The sequence below is a fragment of the Nothobranchius furzeri genome, chromosome 12 (assembly GCF_043380555.1).
Source record: "Nothobranchius furzeri strain GRZ-AD chromosome 12, NfurGRZ-RIMD1, whole genome shotgun sequence".
Classification (NCBI taxonomy): Eukaryota; Metazoa; Chordata; class Actinopteri; order Cyprinodontiformes; family Nothobranchiidae; genus Nothobranchius; species Nothobranchius furzeri.
This window is the reverse complement of record NC_091752.1, coordinates 48,808,885-48,828,719: the sequence shown is the minus strand read 5'-3', so window position 1 is coordinate 48,828,719 and position 19,835 is coordinate 48,808,885. Positions and strand designations below refer to the sequence as shown.

Below are 19,835 nucleotides of genomic sequence, written 5' to 3'. Positions count from 1 at the left end.
GTGCATATAGGAAGGGTGTGAGTGTGGATGATGCCCTTCTGTATCTGCTGGACATTATTTATAAACACTTTGAAAAAGCCAGCAGTTCAGTGCGACTTATGTTCTTTGATTAATACCATTCAGCCCCGTATTTTAGGAAAGAAGTTATTGGGTTTTAAGCTGCACAATTCCACCACTGCCTGGATTTTAAGCTATCTCTTAAACAGGCCTCGGTTTGGGAGGGTTGGGGGTAAGTGCTCGGACTTGATTTTTTCAAACTCTGGTGCACCACAGGGGACAGTTTTATCTCCTTTTTTATTTACACTGTATACAGCTGGCTATAGGCACAGTTTACCATCTTGTCACTTACAGAAGTTCTCCGATGACACTGCCCTACTGGGCCTGATCTCTCGGGGTGAGGACCTGGCTTACAGGGAGGAAGTTAACTCCTTTGTTGGATGGTGTGATGCTAATTTTCTACAACTCAGTGTTGGCAAAACACAAGAGCTAGTTATTGATCTAAGAAAGGAAAAACCAAACATTTTCTCCAGTAGTCATCAAGGGTCAACCTGTTGAAACTGTGGAGACATATAAATATCTAGGGGTGTGCCTCGACGATAAGTTAAACTGGAAAAGGAACTGTGATGCTGTTGTTAAAAAGGCCCAGTCCAGATTGTATTTTCTTAGGAAGCTAAGATCCCTTGATATAAGTAGGAGGCTCTTGAATGTGCTTTATCAGGGGATTATGGCCAGTGTGTTGTTTTATCCTGTGTTGTGTTGGGGCAGGAGCCTCACTGCTGAGGACAAAAACAGGATCAACAAAATGATCAAGAAATCTGGCTCAGTGGTTGGGCAAGGCTCGGACTCATTTGACATGATCATCGACAAAAGGATGAAGAGTAAACTTAAGACAGTTATGTCTCTGGAGGATCACCCCCTTCACCAGATTTTTAAGGATCTCAGGAGCTCTTTTGGTGGGCGAATGTCAATGCCCGTTGTTCCACTAAACGTTTTAGGAACTCTTTTATTCCTAATCCACTGTGTTTTTACAAAGAGCATTTTGTATATTTGTATATTTGATATTTCTATCATGGCTGTGGCTTATAGCAGTGTCCAGTGAATGTTTTGTTGTGTGTGTGTGTGTGTGTGTGTGTGTGTGTGTGTGTGTGTGTGTGTGTGTGTGTGTGTGTGTGTGTGTGTGTGTGTGTGTGTGTGTGTGTGTGTGTGTGTGTGTGTGTGTGCGTGTGTGTGTGTGTGTGCGTGCGTGCATGTTGTTGTTTTTTACTTGTCCAAGGCAATTCAATTTCCCCCTTGGGGATTAATAAAGACAACCTTGACCCTTGACCTTTATTTATTAATTTAGCACATTCATTGAGCAGTTACATTTGTTGTATTCTTTCAAATTTCACAACATTACAACAATGCTCAAATGGAGTAGGCTGAAGCAAAGAAGCTTATGTGCACCTACCCCACATTACAATATTATATTATTTATATAGGAGTTTCAGCATTCACATAGGCGATTGCTCTTCTCCTTTTGTCCCGCTCCCCTGGGGAGTTCCCCAGGGCTCTATTCTAGGTCCGCTCCACTTCTCTATATATATTCTTCCACTGGGAAACATCATTGCTAAACATGGCCGATATTATCACATATACGCTGATGACAGTCAAATTTATATGGCTTTAAATCAATCAAGTTCTATAACTCAGCTCTCGGAATGTCTCTCAGAAATTAAAACCTGGCTAGCTTCCAATTTCCTGAAGTTCAATGACAATAAGACCGAGGCCATTATTTTCAAACCAAAACAGAATCTGCATACTTCTGCTGCCTTTGATCTCTCCCCCCTAAACCTTAATTCATGTGGGACCAGCCTTGGGGTTAAACTGGATGTTGACTTGTCAATGAGTGCACATGTTAATGCCACTGTTCGATCCTGCTTCTTCCAGCTTGCCCGACTAAAGCCCATTCTTAAGAGGCCACACTTAGAATCAGTTATTCATACATTTATCACTTCCAGACTCAACTTTTCCAACTCAGTTCTAATTGGTGTAAATGAATCTGTCCTGAATCGTCTGCAGAAAGTCCAGAATGCTGCAGCCAGATTTCTTTCCAATGCAAATAAACGCTGTCACATCACTCCCATTCTGGATGATCTGCGCTGGATTCCTGTGCAATTTCGAATTCAACACAAAGTTCTAACTTTTACCTACAAAGCCCTGAATGGTCTAGCCCCCTTTATACCTGTCAGAGCTGCTCACCCCCTACACCCTTCTATCAGTGCAAGAGCAGTTGATCTATTTTGTCTAAATCTATATTGACTATTATTGAGTAAGTTGTATTTTTCAATGAAACCGTTCATGCATTCCACATACAGTTTTTTCAAAATCTTTGATAACCAAGGAAGTATAGAGATCGGCCGATAGTTAGTGATCAGATGTTTTTCTCCACTTTTATAGATTGGAGTGACTTTTGCCGTTTTCGTCAGTTTGGGAAACTCTCCGCTTATAAAAGATAAATTGCAGATATGGGTTAAAGGTGTTGCCATATTAAGTATTACCTGTTTTATTATAGTCATGTCAAGATCATCGCAATCAGTAGACTTTTTATTTTTACAATTATTAACTATTTTGATGATTTAATTTTCATTTGTTGGTGATAGAAATAAAGAGTGTGCATTATTATATGTATTCGTACTGTCAACGTCACTATTTGATTTTGATATTTTGGAGGAAAGTTTTGGTCCGATGTTGACAAAATAGTCATGAAAGGTAATGACAATAGTGTTAACTTGTGTTGTTTTTTCACTGTCAATTATATAGTCTTGGAAAACAGCACTGTTAAAATCCTTATTAATGGCTTGATTTAACACAGTCTATTGTCCATTCATATTAGTTTTATTTCTTTCAATCAAATTTCTGTAATGATTTTTTTACATTGTTTTATTATATTTATTAATTTAGTTTTATGTTTTTTATATTTGGTTTCTGATTCAAATGTTCTCTTCATCATATGTTTTTTATACAAGGTATTTTCTTTTTGCATGCTTTCAATAACCCTTTTGTCATCCGTGGACTAATTCTTTTTATATGAGTATATGTACAGGTTTTAGCTGGACAATGTTTGTCATATAGTTCTTTAAATATGTCAACAAAGTTTTTATACGTTTCATTTACATTATTTTCTCTAAGAACATTATTCCAGTCTTGTTCCGAAAGGCTTTTGTTAAGAGCACTTATTGAAAGTTCAGATCTCAGTCAGATTTTTTTTCTCACAGTATCGCTTCTATTTTCTGTTTGTGCTGTATTCTAGAGATATAAAAATTGGCAAGTGGTCACTGATATAATTAATAAGTAGTCCACTTGATATGCTGGTATTCATAACGTTTGTAAAAATATTATCAATTAAAGTAGAGGAGTATGCAGTGATCCTGGTGGGACGAGTGATCACTGGGAATAATGAAAGACTGTACATGGTATTTATGAATTTTTCTGTAGGTCTGTGTAATTTTGATTTTAATAGATCAGAATTAAAGTCCCCACAAATAAATATTTCTTTGTTGTTGGCTTTTTTTTTTAAACCTCTCTATATAGTTAATGACTACTTCCATGTCAGTACCTGGAGCTTTGTAAATACAAGATATAAGAACATTTTTCCTTTTACCCATAATGATTTCATCTGTTACACATTCAAACAGATTATCCACAGTTGTAGTCATGCTTTCCACCATTTTTGCTTCCAAATCTGTATGCACATACAGGGCAACTCCCCCTCCGAGCTTGTGGTTTCTATTTTGATTGTACATCTGGTAATTATCTAACTTAAAATCTCCATATTTATTTTCATTTAGCCATGTCTCAGAGAGTGCTATTATTTTAAGGTTTATATCTAATGTATTCAAATATTCTTTAAAGTTATCCAACGTTGCATAGAGGATCCTGCAATTTATATGTAATATAGACTTGTTATCAGATTTCATCAATACCTTCAATTGGTCATCTTGATAATATTTACAGCTATGAGAGATTTTGTTGAAGAAATGTAAGTCAGGGTCTACATTGCTTAACTCATTTGTTAGTTTGTGATCATTGAGTGTAAATATTTCTAAATCTAAATCATGAAAATAATCTTCATCTTCATTATCTGATGAGGATAGATCAGTAAATGGTTCCTCATCTATGGTGAGTACATTTGGTTAAATGTTACCTAATAATCTCAAGTATACTGATCTAGTTCAGAGCATTCCCTGATCTGGAGAACTTTGGCCTGCTCAGGAGTTCCATTTAACTTAATGAATATCCTGCAGTCAGATGTCCAGGTTCCTTGGATCTTATTTTCTTTACGTAGTCGTCGAGCATGTCTGGCAATGTCAGAGGTTTTTTTGTCAAATGTTCGTTCATGCATACATTTGTTCCTTTTAGTTTTCTCCCTTGTTTTAATAAAGCTGTTTTTTGTCTCTTGTTTGTAAATCTCAACATGATACTTGGTCTGACTTGTCTATCCTTACGAGGAAGCGGGTAGCAGGCTTCTATGTCTTTACTGTCTAAAGTGATCCCTTTGCTGTTCATGAACCGAACAATCTGTTGCTCCACTGACTCCAGATCCTGTTCAGTTACTACTCCATCTGATGCCGCTGCCCTGGCATCGGTACGTGGCTTTACATCCAGGCCTGAGATGATTATATCATTCCTTCGGGTCAGTTGCTCTAAGTGTGACAATCGACTTTCCAATGCATTTATTTATTTTTTGTCCTTTTCTTCATTTTCTTTCCATAGGTCTTTCAATTCCTGCATCAAATCCATAATTGTTGTTTGTTGTGTTGATATTTTATGTGTCTCATAAGTTAAAAAATTTAGGGATTTTTTATCTCTTCTAATTCCTCTTCCATTACTGTAACATTGGTTTTCTTTGGCCCCATCTTTGTTGGTTATGATAGTTGTATATTGGGTCCCCACCCTCCTTCCAAGCCTTACACCAACTCTTCTATTGGAAAGTAGCTCTACCTAAGCCTGGTAGCTTGCCTGGATGGTTGTAGCAGGTAGCTCAGCCTGGAGCTCAAGCGGGAAGCGGATGTGTATCCAGCACAATAGATTAGCAATCCATCGCCTTAACCACTCGGCCACCTTGACCTAAGTCACTTTTTAGTAGTTTTTTTTTTTTGCACAAGAGAAACCTGACAACCCCCAGCCGGCTGAGAAATCCATTTCAATGTAACCTTCCTTCCAACATGAGTATGTATTATATATGTATATATATAAAATAATATGAAATAAGTATGAAAACGTTTTAACGGGAGGGAAGCAAGGGTGCCCCCAAATTACCCTAGAAAATTGCCCCCCCCCCCCCCCCCCAGGAAAAGCCTGTGTTAACAAATCATATTAATGTTCAGTCAAACCATAAATGGATCTTGTTTATTTAAGACATAATTGTAAAACAAAATAAAAATATTACAATTAAAGAGTAAAGAAATAACCAGAATTAAAAAAAATACATGTTTCTGCTGCTCACCATTTTAAAAAAAGTTTTTATCTCTATAGTTTTTTTATTTTTTTGTGAACACAGCAACAGGTGAATTAACCTAAAAAATACATTTTTAAATTGTATTTGGGATAACATTTTAACTAACGGAAATGTATTTTTCTAAAATGTTTGTGTTTGTAAAATTCAAGTTAAATGTTTTGAATACATACTGTTATTTTAATAAAAACAAATAAAGGGGCAATGCAATACATTGCCACAGACAAAATGCAACCAGAGTTATTACAAGGACCTATTTGGTGTTCCAACCCAAAAATTTCTTTGGCCCCATCTGGCCACCCCATCAACATTTTCTGGAGGCGCCCCTGGAGTGAAGACAACGATATCCATGCAAAGTTATGCTGCACACACTAGGTAAAAAGGAAAAGGTCAAGCTAGATGTTTAGAAACAGACACAACAAAGCAGAAAAGGGCAGGGACTTTCTGAGGACAGGGATCCAGATGTAAAGAGGGATGCTCGCAGGGAGAGGCTGATGTTGAGGGTTTTGACAACATACAGAAGGAGAAAGGGAGAGCAAAATGGAATGAGGGGTACATCAACTGGCAGGAAGGTGACTGAGGACTAGTGAAAGGCCAAGGCATACAAGATGGTACAAGACAGCAGGCGGACAGATATGGGCCAGGCTGACAACTGAGGTAACAAAAGGAGCGGGACGAGGTAGGAAAAGTAAAAGATAAGGGAAGACAGGGAGGCACAGGGAAGAAATGAAGCAGATGAAAAAGGATAAATGGCCATTCAGGCAGAGAGAGAAGGAAATCTGAGCCATCATTCCCATTTTGGTGGGTGGAATTTCTCTGAAACACATTTTAAGGAATTTTCATTAAAGGTGTGTTTAGAGAAAAAATCACACAGCCTCACCAACAACTGGGCAACTCTTTCAATTGTTTCCTAATCACACAAATTAAAAGCCCAATCTGCAACAAGGGCAGCAGTGGCTCCAAAGGTGGAGTGGGTTGTCCAGTAATCAGAGAATTGCCAGATCAATCCCAGCTACCTCCAGGGAATTCTCCTGGAGAGACACCTGTTGGTGCTAAATGGCAGCAGATGTTGTTTTTCATCTATACTTTTAAAGCAACGCAAAACAGTTTCCAGCTTCTCCCTTCTGGTTGAAACAGAAATACATTTGTCATAAACATCTCTGCAGCAGCCTGCTGTAAGTCGCTAACAATGAGCTAACACTAACATGAGCCAAGTTTAAAAAAAACACACTGTTGGACAAAAAGTTTTATTACTTACAAGTCCAGGAACAGCAAAGCCAGGTCACCATCAGTTTGTGATTTCATTGCCTCATTCAGCTTCCTCAAACTAGTGTAGGCTGTCGATGTTCGCTCTGGCTGCAGCTCTTTGCTCCAATTCCAAAGACATTACTTTCTTTCCATTTCTTCCAGGCTCTGTCATGCAGCACTGCACACACACACGTGCATCTGATCTGCAAACAAGTACATTGTTTTGGTCGGCGCAGGGTTCATTTTTGTCGTTTGCAACACCTTCTCAGAGTAGGATGAGGAGCGCGGGTACAGTCTGTGTCGCTTTCTCTGGCTCTTCCAAGAAGAAGCTGGCTTCGATTGGGTCTAAGAGCTGTTTCAAGCACGACCGGCACAGTGTGGCTGTCAGAAAGCCTGACACCACTGCGCATGTTTTAGTTTTTTTCCTGCTTTAACCCACCTGATTTTAATCTGCAGGTGATTACAAGGGTTCTGCTGAGCTGCTGAATAGGTTATTCAACCAGTGAATTAAGTGAGTTGGAGCAGAGAAAAAACTAAAACATGCTGCATACCCGCCATCGAGGACCAGGCTTCCCCACCGCTGATACTATTCAAATGTATTGAAAAATGAGTGAACTTGGTCTTTAATGTGTAGACCAACAGCATTCTGCTCCCTTCCCTTCCCTTTTTTCTAACTTTCAGCATTTTTCTGATAGCATTAGCTTCACATAAGTGTGTGTTTGGTAATTATTCAGCAAGAGAAATGTGCTTTCCCAATCTGAGTTTCCCCAGTGGGTCTGAAATCTTTCAACAGTGAGTCCGCTTACCGAATTTGGCCCGCATGACCCCAACGCTCCTGCTCAACCTGAGGAAATGCAAAATGAAAGAAAGATGAAGCATAGGGATTAAACAATACTAAGGCCACTGTGGGGAGAAAGCATTTCCTGGGGGCTGCTGCTTGTCCTGACAAATACACTTTATGACATCACCGCTAACGAATGCAGCGTGGCGTTGACAACACTCCCTGACCTTCTTATACAACAGAAACACACATACATGCAGATGAGTATGGCTTTAGAAACCCTTGAAGTTTTTGACCACAGATATTAACACATGTATGAGCTGATCGTATAAAAAACAGGTAGGTATGTTTACAGCTTTACAGTTGGCAAAACCATCAATGCTAATGGTATGCTAATGAAAATCTTAATGTGCTGACTAAATGTTGAGTCAGTTCTGCTCCATGAATATGTAAAATCAAAACAAAGATATTTTAAATGCCATACATGGAAACAAACTTTCCTCACAAACATGCAAACTGAGACACTGTGGTACCAGGGGAGATAATAAAATGTCGTTGTACCCTAATGGATGGTACGTCTCCAGCAAGGTAAGAAAAACACTGTGCTGCAAAACTCTTGACATGCACACTGGTACAACCTACCAAGCAGAGAGTAGTGGGAAGGAAAGGGAAAGAAAAGAACATTGATGAGGGTAGCGAAAAGGAAAAGCTGCAGGTTGTACTGAATACTAGGAAGTGACTAGCGTGCAATCATTTTTGAAAACTTCCCTCAGTGTTAATTGCACCTCTTCAAGGCTTTAAAGAGCAAATCACCCTCAAATCTACTTTTTTGGGCTGGCACTTTAGTGCGTCTTAGCTAAAAATTAAAAAATTATGCCTAAAACTGATGGTGTAAAAACTCAGCACTGCATTTGAATTTAAATCTGCCATTGCTATTGGCTAAGAGGTACCCTATGACGTCAGCTGGTACCTTAAGATGTCACAATGCTGTTGTGAGCTTGTCTGTGTGTGTGTGTGTGTGTGTGTGTGTGTGTGTGTGTGTGTGTGTGTGTGTGTGTGTGTGTGTGTGTGTGTGTGTGTGTGTGTGTGTGTGTGTGTGTGTGTGTGTGTATTTGTTAGCGGCTCTCAGTTTGCCAGGCAACTGCATTTGTTGTATTTTTCAAACAGGAAGTGGGAGTGGAGTAAGACACTGGTAGGGGGCCGCTAACAAGTACACACACACAGGCTCACAATAACATTGTGACATCATAATGTACCAGCTAACCCATTGTGTACTGTACCTCTTAGCCAATAGGGGTGGCAGATTTACATTCAAATGCAGTGCAGAAATTTTACCTGAAGACAGTACAACACTGAGTTTTAGGCTGAATATTAAAATTTTAACTAAGATGCACTAAAGTGCCAAATTATTGACCACACGTGTCTAAAGCAGGATTTGACACTCATTTATGTAGTTTATCAGCAAAACAATGTTGATTTGGGGGTGACTTACTCTTTAAGTACTTAGCAAAACATTATTATTTTTACTTGTCTGCATACTCATATCGCCATCTTACACCCTCAGCCCACTTTACATGATTTAAAATTCCCACTATGATCCTAACACATGGCTCAATTTGGACAATGTCTGCTAAGATCCCTCCACCTCAACACAATGCTGAAAACAGTAGAAGATCTCACAACCTGGATAAGCTGCCACCATACATCAGCCAGGACCCCAACACATTACCAAAATGACAATTACCAATACAGTCTATCAAGGCTTTAATTCAATTCAATTCAAGTTTATTTATATGGCAGCAAATCACAACAAGAGTCGTCTCCAGGCACTTCACATAGTAAACATTCCAATACAGGTCAGTTCATTAAGCCAATCAGAAAAAAGTTTCCTATATAAGGAACCCAGCAAATTTCATTAAGTCACAGACTAGTCAGAGCCTTTACAGCAATCCTCATACTATGCAAGCATTTAGTGACAGTGGACAGGAAAACTCCCTTTTAACAGGAAGAAACCTCCAGAGGATCCTGGCTCAGTATAAGCAGCCATCCTCCATGACTGACTGGGGATGGAAAAGTCAGAGCAGACACACACACACACACACACACACACACACACACACACACACACACACAACATGTATAACATGTAATGTTTCTATGGTTATATTGTGATTTCTTAGTAAATATTCTATTTGGTCATATATAAACTTTATTGTATTTATCCTAGTGAATCTATAATTAAATGGGTAAACTAGTAGTAGCACATTCAATGTCAAAGAAAGTAAAACGTTACTATCAGGAGCGGAAGAATGGTTAGCAGCAATGTTCAAGCCGATGGCCCCCCTCCTTGAGGCCACCACAGCTCAGCAGAACAACATTGTTGCTTCTTCTGGGGAGAAAACACTTAAAGAAAAAATAAAAGTTAACAGCTGAAATAGCAGGAAATAATACAGTTAAAGAGCAAATTGTAGAAGAAAGTAGTCGAGTGTGGAAAGTGGTCGGTGTGTCCTCCAGCAGTCTAAGCCTATAGCAGCATAACTACAGAGATAACTCTGGATAACCTAGCCTTTTAGATGGAGGCATGTTGGAGGCAGGGCAAGGGGGAGCCGTCTTTACCGACTGTACGCTCCACCTCCCTCTACTCCCCCACTCGTCCAGATCTGGGCTAACATCAGATTTTATGTTTGTGTTTATGTACTTAGCAGACGCTTTTGTCCAAAGCGACTTACAAGTGATAATCGGCATGTTGCCCTTGAGGCTAACAACAACAACAACCAATTTCCATTCAGTCGTAGGTGACCGTGAGGCAGCATGATGAATCATGGAGAGGAGGGAACAAGGAGTGGCCACTAGAGAGGGGGACGGATGCAGGGAGGGTGCTAGTTTAGAAGATGCTCTCTGAAGAGCAGGGTCTTCAGGAGTTTCTTGAAAGTCGAAAAGGAAGCCCTTGTTCTTGTAGTGCTTGGCAGGTGATTCCACATTTGTGGAACGATGCAAGAGAAGAGTCTGGATTGTCCTGAGCGTGGTGTAGGCACTGCTAGCCGACGATCCTGTGATGACCGGAGTGGCCGGGCCGAGACGTAAGCCTTTGCAAGAGGATTCAGGTAGATGGGAGCCGTACCATCTCGGACTTTGTATGCTAGTGTTAGCAATTTTAATGTGATGCGTGCAGCTAGCGGTAGCCAGTGGAGCTCAATGAACAGAGGGGTGATGTGTGCTCTTTTTGGCTGAATGAAGACCAGACGCGCCACTGCGTTCTGGACCATTTGAAGAGGTCTCACAGTACAGGCTGGAAGACCAGTTAGAAGGGCGTAATCGAGGCAGGAGATGACAGTAGATTGCACCAGGAGCTGGGTGGCATGTTGTGTTAGGTATGGTCTGATCTTTCGTATGTTATACAGCATAAAGCGGCATGAACGAGCAACAGAGGCAACATGATCTTTAAAGGTCAGGTGTTCATCAATCACAACACCCAGATTTCGAACTGCCTTTGAAGGAGCCAGAGATAGGAGGTCATTTTGGATTGAGATATTGTGCTGTATGGATGGTTTTGCTGGGATGACAAGTAGTTCAGTTTTAGAGGTTGTGTTGGAGATGGTGGGATTTCATCCATTTTGATATGTCAGAGAGACAGTTTGATATTCGTGCAGAGACAGTGTGGTCGTCCGGTGGAAATGACAGAGCTGTGTGTCGTCTGCAAAGCAGTGGTAGGAGAAGCCATGTGATCGAATGATCTCACCCAGTGTGGTGGTGTATATGGCAAAGAGAAGAAGTCCTAGTTCCCTGGGGGAATCCTGTGGCAAGATGGTGCATGGTAGAGGACTGTCCAAGCCAAGATACACTGAATGATCGTCCTGTGAGGTACAATTCAAACAAGGCGTGTGCTTTCTCTGTGAGGCCCATGCTAGAGAGTGTGGACAAAAGGAAGCCATGGTTGACAGTGTCAAATGCAGCCGATAAGTCGAGCAGGATAAGCACTAAGGATTTGGCAGTCGCTCTAGCGTCTTTTAAGGATTCCGTCACTGCTAACAGAGCAGTGTCAGTGGAGTGGCCCTTTTTGAACCCAGATTGGTAAGGGTCGAGCAGACAGTTTTGTGAGAGGTATTCTGTGATCTGCTTGAAAACCACCCTTTCAATGATTTTGGACAGAAAAGGGTGGAGAGAAATAGGTCAGTAGTTCTCCACATGATTTGGAGGAAGAGAGGGGTTTTTTTTAGCAGCAGTTTAACCTGAGCATGCTTGAGAAAGGTGGGAAATGTACCGGATGTCAGTGAAGCGTTGATCACATGTGTGACTGCTGCGGCTACTGTAGGAGCAATAGCTTGGAGCAGCTTAGTCGGAATGGGGTCGAGTGGGCATGTAGTAGGGCGGCTGCACGTGAGAAGCTTGGACACACAGTTCTCAGTGAGAGGGGAAAAAGAGGAAAATGAAGCAGTAGGGCTTGAGATGGTTGGGCTAGAAGGAGTTTGTGGTAGAGAATGTTCAGGAGTGGCCAGTTGGGTAAACTCTTTGCTTATCGCTGCCACTTTGTCAGTGAAGAATGAGGCAAAGTTGTCAGCTCATAGATTGTTGGTTGGAGGTGGAGACGGAGGGTTGAGCAGAGTTTTGAATGTTGAAAATAGTTTCTTAGAGTCAGTAGAGCAGAGAATTTTGTCAGTGTAGAAAGCTTTCTTTGCATGAGTGATGCTGGCAGAGAATGAGGACAGTAATTCATGAAATTTCAATTGATCACCAGGATCTTTTGTTTTGCGCCATTTCCGTTCTGCAGCTCTAAGATTGGTGCGTAGAGACCGGAGGGTATCATTTAGCCAAGGGTGCGACTGAGAGGATCTAGCAGGTCTAGTGGCTAAGGGGCACATATTTTAATCATAGGCCCTATCAAATAAAAATGTTGTAAGCCTAGTCTTAAAAGTTTTCTACATGCTCCAAATGATCAGATCTAGCCAGTTTAATGATGTCCGATGGAGAGTTTGTTGGGTTCTTAATACATACATGACGATCTGTAAAGGCCACATGGATAATAGCTGGTTTTACTTAGCCTGTGTGAAGGGGTGTCTATATTTCCTCTAGTCGCTGACAGCTGCCCCAACAAACCGAACTTCTCTCAAAAGATCTAAAATAGATATCAAACATTTGTCACACTTTTTCGTCTCTGCCCCCTTGTCCTTTTTAAAAAGAGCTGTCCCAGTGGATTGAAATTGCAGTCTAGGTATTTTTCCATTGATTCATGTGTTGACACTTACCTCCCAGCCTGTGATGACTTCCTTCCTGTGGTTATTTTGGGCTAGGAAAAAGCGGGGCGGACACTGTGCAACTTTCTGACTTTTTTGAAGCGATAAAATGCAAAAATTATCTTAAACAGTTAGAGAAAAACAATCTTCAGTCCGGCAACTAACTTCATCCACTGCTTCTTTTATCTGCTAGAACTCAACTGTTGTCTCTTTGTTTCTGAATCCCGCCACAGTTTCAGAACCCGTATGCATATTCACCTCCATTCCGTTTTGGGACCGTCCCGAATGGATCCACTGAGAGAAACATCCGAAAGAACTACCCCGCCATGCACCAGTACATGGTGAAATATCACCAAACTGGAGTCGTGGATGCACTCGTCAGCCTCAAATCAGGGTAAGGACATGTGTGTGTCGTCATCAGCGTTTAAAGATTGGCAGTTTGTGTTTTATTATTGTGTGTGTGTGTGTGTGTGTGTGGGGGGGGGGGGGGGGGGGGCAGTAATTTTGAGATTGGGATGAATGTCTTCCTTATTGTGAACAGCAGAAGCTAGGGGGTCTCTTTGTGTCAGTGTGTGTGTGCGTGTGTGTGTGTGTGTGTGTGTGTGTGTGTGTGTGTGTGTGTGTGTGTGTGTGTGTGTGTGTACATGTGAAACACAAAAAATTAGAATATGGTGCCAACGTTCATTTATTTAAATAATTCTGCTTGGACTGAGAAACCCTCTAAAGGCTCAGGAAACTGTGTCTTTGTGTTTTGTATTGATTAGCTGATTAGAGTGTGACACTTTGAGTCTAGAATATTGAACCTTTTCACAATATTCTAATTGTCTGAGATTTTGGATTTGGGGTTTTCATACGCTGTAAACCATAATCTTAATTTTTATTTTTTAATCTGGCTTTGCGTGTAATGAGTCTATCTCATATATTAGTTTCACATTTTAAGTTGAATTACTGACATAAATTAACTTTTGTAACTAAGGACAGATGGAAGGAGTTGAGCAATTTAAAAAGGGTAAAAAGAAAGACAGAAAGATAGAAGGTAGAAAGATGAAGAACTATGGAAGGAAATAAAAAGTGATCAATGTAGACGAAAAGCTAAATGGAAAAGCATGTGTCTGGAAGAAATAAAGGAGGTAAGTGGAGAAAATGGTAATTGGATCAAAAAAGGACAAAACAAGACAAGAAGGGGAAACAGATTAAAGAGACCAAAACAGAACAGGAAAAAAGTTCCTTAAGGAATAAAATAGAAACTGAGAAAGGATGGAAAAAAGTGAAAAGTTAAAAGACAAAGTTTGGTGAAACGCAAACAAAAGAGGACATTTTTGATTGCTTAATAACATTGAAGCTTGATCCAATTAAACGCCTTGGCTCAAAGGACAGATTGGTCCTTAAGGAGAGATCAAAGATCAAACCATTTAAGGGCGTAAAATTCCTAATGCATGACATTTATACAGTTTATCAGTTCTGTAGGTCTTACGGGAACCACACACACACACACACACACACACACACACACACACACGCAGAGAGAGAGAGAGAGAGAGAGAGAGAGAGAGAGAGAGAGAGAGAGAGAGAGAGAGAGAGAGAGAGAGAGAGAGAGAGAGAGAGATTAAGCTGGAATAGTATCTGCATTTATAATTAGCAGACAAGAAACATTGATGAATTTTTTTTTCAAAAGTCTGTTCCAAATGTAAAGCCCATTTCTGTTTTAGAAGGTTAAAACTAGATTGTAGTAAAGTTTTAAACATTTATAAGTTATTTTTCTCTTTAAAAAATTGTTGCCTTTAAGGAATATTGTGCAACTTTTTCATGTTTTTTATTTATTTTCTTGAGCCAGTATGTGCTAAAACGACCCTTTACAGAGTTAATGAAATGTTACTCAAACCTCACTGCCGCCTGTGACCAAAATACTGCATTTGCAACTTTAGAGTTGGCGGGTCGTTTCCTGCAAGCGAAGGGAGCTGTGGAGTGGAGTGGAGCTGGAGTCTGCTTCCAGCACGTTTCCTGCCTGCTTTAGATCATAAACACAGCTGATTAGTTTGATTTTGTGCCGAATCCCTTCTGTAGACACTAATGAAGGCTGAGGAGACATTTCAGCTGGTGCTATAAAGACAAATGCACAGCAAGGAGTTAAGTTTCATTTTTGATTTAACCACAGAGAATTAAAAGGAATTCTACTGGGTGCTAAAAGCAAGCAAAACTGCCTAGTATCCCTTTAAATCATGATTATTTTATGGGGGGTGAATGTTATATATATACGAACTTCACTCAAGTACAAAATGAAGTTGAAAAATAGACGAAAAAGTTTATTCTATGAAAGCTTTTTTTTAAAATTGATGTTTATGTATTTAGCAGACGCTTTTGTCCAAAGCGACTTACAAGTGATAATCGGCGTATTGCCCTTGAGGCTAACAGCAACAATAACAACAACAACAAACAATTTCCAGTCAGTCGTGGGTGGCAGTGAGGCAACATGATGAATCATGGAGAGGAGGGAACAAGGAGTGGACAGTAGAGAGGGGGACGGTTGCAGGGAGGGTGCTAGTTTAGAAGATGCTCTGAAGATGTGCGTAGAGAAGATGGTGCGAAACAGCGCAAAATGGTTTCCCACACCTTAATTGCTTCAAAGACTCTAGTTATTTTTTTTTTATTGAAATCCAAAATGATGTCAACTAATTTCATTGGGAAAATAAGCAAAACCCCAACGAATGGTCTAATGAACAAACTGTTACTATGAATAGTCTAATCTCGTGGGCTGGGCACGGTCAGCTTGTTCAATGTGGATTGACACTCATTAAAAACGATAGATCCTGCAAACAAAAGACAGAAAATTGTTTTTCATTTTAAATGTTTTTCACTTAGTAGTGAAGAAGAAACCTAAGAAACAAAGTCAAACCAAGAAAGTCAAATCCAGTGTTGTTAAAGCTGCCCTGGACAGGTACTGCTAGCTTTACTCACTCATGGAAAGATGTGACAGGCGTGGTGAAACCCTCAGATTCAGATCCCATTTGCCCAGAGTCCACAGACATTCACCGACCCACCATCGGACTAAAAATACCCTTTGGTCGATATCTGCTCCTGGGTTGTTCATGTTAGGACAGACCAGTGCTGGGTTTAAGCTAATTACACGGCTAAACTATTGACTGGGAGCCTCCGTCGGAGGGCTGGATCTGACATTCAGTAAATGCCAGCCAGTTGCTGGACTATTAGCAGGGCTCTGAGTGTTTGAGCGGGGTGTTTGTGTGTGAACATGTGCGAGTGCTGCGATAGGGAGAGACCAGTGGCTGGTGACAGTATCAGTTACGTTGGAAATGTCAGTCCGAAGCTTGGATCTTTTTTCTTTTGGTTCGGATTCGACTTGCTTCTGAGTACGAAGGAGAAGCAGAGCGGGACAGAGTCAAAGTTTGAGTGGGTTTGAAGCTTGTTTTTGTTGTCCGTGTGCCTCTGAGGTCCTATCATCCCTGAAGTGTGCTGTGTTGAACCACCGTCATTCCCTGTGTGCGTTTTTTTGGGATTATGCACGGATTGCAGTCCAATCGGATATGATTTAATACTTCACAACTGATCTGCAACCAACATTGTACGACATAACACCCTCTTTTGCTTTCTGTCTCCTACTGTGCACTTCTATTGCTGTCTTTTTTTAATGGTAAAGCTTCTTGTTTGCTCCTTCCTTTGCAGTAAACTGGATGCCTTCATCTATGATGCAGCAGTGTTGAACTACATGGCTGGCAGAGATGAGGGATGCAAGCTGGTGACCATTGGCAGCGGGTAACTGAAACTCCAGTTCTTTTTTCCAAATCATTGATGAAGAAAAGACCCTGCAGGGCTGCTCTGCTCTGGCGCGTTAGATCTGGAATGGTTTCTTTTTGGGACAGTGATGCGTCTCATCGATGTAAGAGGAGTTGGCATTTTTAGACCATGACCAAAATGTGTCTGGAACCAAAGTGATAACAGTCAGCTTAAAAGTAATCCCTCATTACAGCCGTTTTAGGACTGTATGTGATCAGAGACAACTTCCACAGATAAGCCTATGTGTAAACAGGATTTGTTAGGAGGCCTGTTGGTAGTTTTACTGGACAGCAGCCAGTTTTTGTGTTTCTCATATAACTGTGGCCATGGCAATGCCATAAGAGCGAAGGGGAGGGGGATCGTCCATTCGATCACTTCCGTTAAACCCAGGGGGTGTACACAGGATCATTTTTAGGGCTCCGCCAGGGTGTGTTAGTTGAGAGCTTCCGGGGAGGCCATCTCTCTTTGGGGGGAGCCAGCGTCCCCCTAGCCCCCCCCATAATTCAAACCCTGATTGTGATGTGAAAATTATTGCACTAGATTTGTTTGGTTGACTTTAAATGGGCCATCGTTAGATAAGCTTCCAGAGACTCTCCTCCTTGTTTAGGCAAATGGGTCTTGGTTCCCTTGCATGGGCATCCTGGTGGAGGTTTTGAAATACAAACTGATTATCCAGTTTATCCAGATTATCTTTTATTTTAGATTGTTTTCATACAAGTTAAAATTGTAAATATCGTCTTGTATATTTGTGTGATGTTACAACACATTTTCATACCCAAGGCGTCAAAAAATGACGCGTGTGACCAAGCCTCAATATATGACGATTCGGGATGCCCCAGCGAGTCAGGAGACAACGATCAGGGACAAACAGCTGATGCAGCATCCCAGAGCGTCGGCATCCGATGCCGGTGGTGAGACGGACATTAGAACTACTTGTGAACTACTTAACCTTTCCCTCACCCCAATCCTAACCTTAAGGTCACAGTTAATTGACCTTAAAGAGCTAGTCACCGCCAAATCAACAATTTTTTTCTGATAAACTATATAAATGTGTGTCTAATCGTGCTGCAGACACGTGTAGTCAATAGTTTAGCACTTTAGTGCATTTTAGCTAAAATTTAAATTTTCTGCCTGAAACTGTCAGTGTTGTGCCGTTGTCAGGTAAAAACTCTGCACTGCAGTTGAATTTAAATCTGCCATCGCTATTGGCTAAGAGGTATGCTATGATGTAATCTGGTACATTATGATGTCACAATGTCGTGAGTGTGTGTATTTGTTAGTGGCTCCACCCTCTCGGTCTGCTCGGCAACAGCATTTGTTGCATTTTTCAAACATGAAGTGGGAGTGAAGTACACTTCTTGTAAGGGGTGACTTGCTCTTTAAGGTTAGGATTGGGGTGAGGGGAAGGTTAAATAGTCGAACAATGTCCATGTGGCCGTGTGCATTAAACTGTGACGCCAGCGTAGCCACATGACCCAGCATGTCCCTGATCGTCGTCTCCTGACGCGTTGGGGCGTCCCGAATCGTCATATATTGAGTCTTGGTTACACGCGTCATATTTTGACGCCTTGGGTGTGAGAATGTGTTGGATATTTGCTGCAGGACTCCCTTGAAAAAGGGGTTTTAAATCTCAGTGGGAGTTTTTTTCCAGGGTAAATAAAGGTTAAATAAAATAAAAATAAAAAATAATCCAGAGAACCATAAAAGAAGTGCAACAACATGAAGAGGAAAAAGCCAACAGCAGAACTTTACTTTTTTTGTTGCTTTCCTGTAAACAGACTAACTGAGTTTAGATGGTCCTGACCAACTGATGAGCTGTGTTTTTCTTCATCATAGTTTTTCCTCCTCATCATTTCTTGCTTCAGCCAGTAGCACCCCAGCAGCTGTCGTAATTGCATGACCTAGTTCAGGCAGTTTGGTCCAGTTTCAAAATAGTGCACCCAACAAAAAAAGGTGTGTACTTTTTAAACATCACCCGACAAAGCAACCCAAGTTCTCTGTACTATTCTGGCGCAATAAGAAAGACAATAACTATCTGATTTATCTGGATAGCCGAACCATATTGTGTTAGCTTAACCTGAGCTTCAAAACCTGCTAAGCTCTTCTGTTTAGTTAGCCGAAACATTCATGATCAAGATTAAAATTTCAAACTGACATTTTTAAACTCAAGGTTTGGAGGAATGAGCTAACTTTTGTTCCGCTTTTTTCCAGGTACATCTTTGCTACTACTGGTTACGGCATTGCTTTGCAGAAGGGTTCCTACTGGAAGCGACAGGTGGATCTTGCCATCCTAGCAATCATTGGAGATGGTAAGACTCATACACATAGAAATGTTGTGTTCACATTCTGACCTCGTACCACCATCTACGCTGTGGTAAAGGGCTTAAACACTAACGGTGGTATATGCTGAACATACAACGGTGAGCACTGGCACGTTCACTAACTTTCAGCAGCACAAGTGCAAACAGCAATGTCAATTCTCCTGCTACTTTCCCCTTCTCAGCATTATTCACAAATTAGTTTTTGTGAAGTTAAAAGTAGAAAACCAGAAGCTTAACTTTGTTTCATTTCCCTGAGCTAAAAAATACCATCAGTGGTAACATTTTTCCCAGTTACAAACATCACACTTTGTTGGGAATCAAATCTTTTTGAAAGCAGACTGTGAGATATTTCTATACAAGGGTGATATGAATTCAACTGAGATGCTATAATCAAAATTGCATTTGCAAAAGATGCACAATATTTTAATGAATTTGGGTCTTAGAGGACAATTATTAGCCTGGCAAGCCATCCTATACATGTCAATTTATAGTTTGGCCACAAATGATAAATGATAAATGACCCGCACTTGTATAGCGCCTCTCAGAGTAAGGACTCCAAAGCGCTTTACACTACAGTGTATCATTCATCCATTCACACACTGGTGCTGATGAGCTACGATGTAACCACAGCTGCCCTGGGGTGCACTGACAGAGAGGAGGCTGCCGAGCACAGGCGCACCGATCCCTCCGACCTCCACCAGCAGGCAAGGTGGGTTAAGTGTTTTGCCCAAGAACACAACAGCAGAATTCTCTGTCCGGACCCGGGATTGAACATGCAACCTTCCGATTACTGGACAGTCCGCTCAACCTGTTGGGCTACTGCTGCCCCTTGAACCATAGACAGAACTGAGTCGCTGGGTGGAATCTACGGTTGTCTTTTAAACTGTCTCCACCCAAAAGTGGACAACGCCAAGAGCAATCAGAGATAAGAACATTGTTTTGTATTCAATGCTACGAAAATCGGTCAGCAG

The 19,835-nt window shown here is 41.0% G+C and overlaps 1 protein-coding gene across 2 annotated transcripts in view; it reads left to right on the top strand.

Moving 5' to 3' along the window:
- The window catches only part of grin2aa (glutamate receptor, ionotropic, N-methyl D-aspartate 2A, a), a 267,809-nt gene that overhangs the window by 234,268 nt on the left and 13,706 nt on the right, over positions 1–19,835 (top strand). For both annotated transcript variants that reach the window (XM_054750460.2, XM_015945976.3), the window contains exons 11-13: positions 12,988–13,148; positions 16,433–16,522; positions 18,755–18,852. In XM_054750460.2, coding sequence (XP_054606435.2) covers positions 12,988–13,148; positions 16,433–16,522; positions 18,755–18,852 — 349 coding nt within the window. The remainder of the gene's footprint in view (positions 1–12,987; positions 13,149–16,432; positions 16,523–18,754; positions 18,853–19,835) is intronic.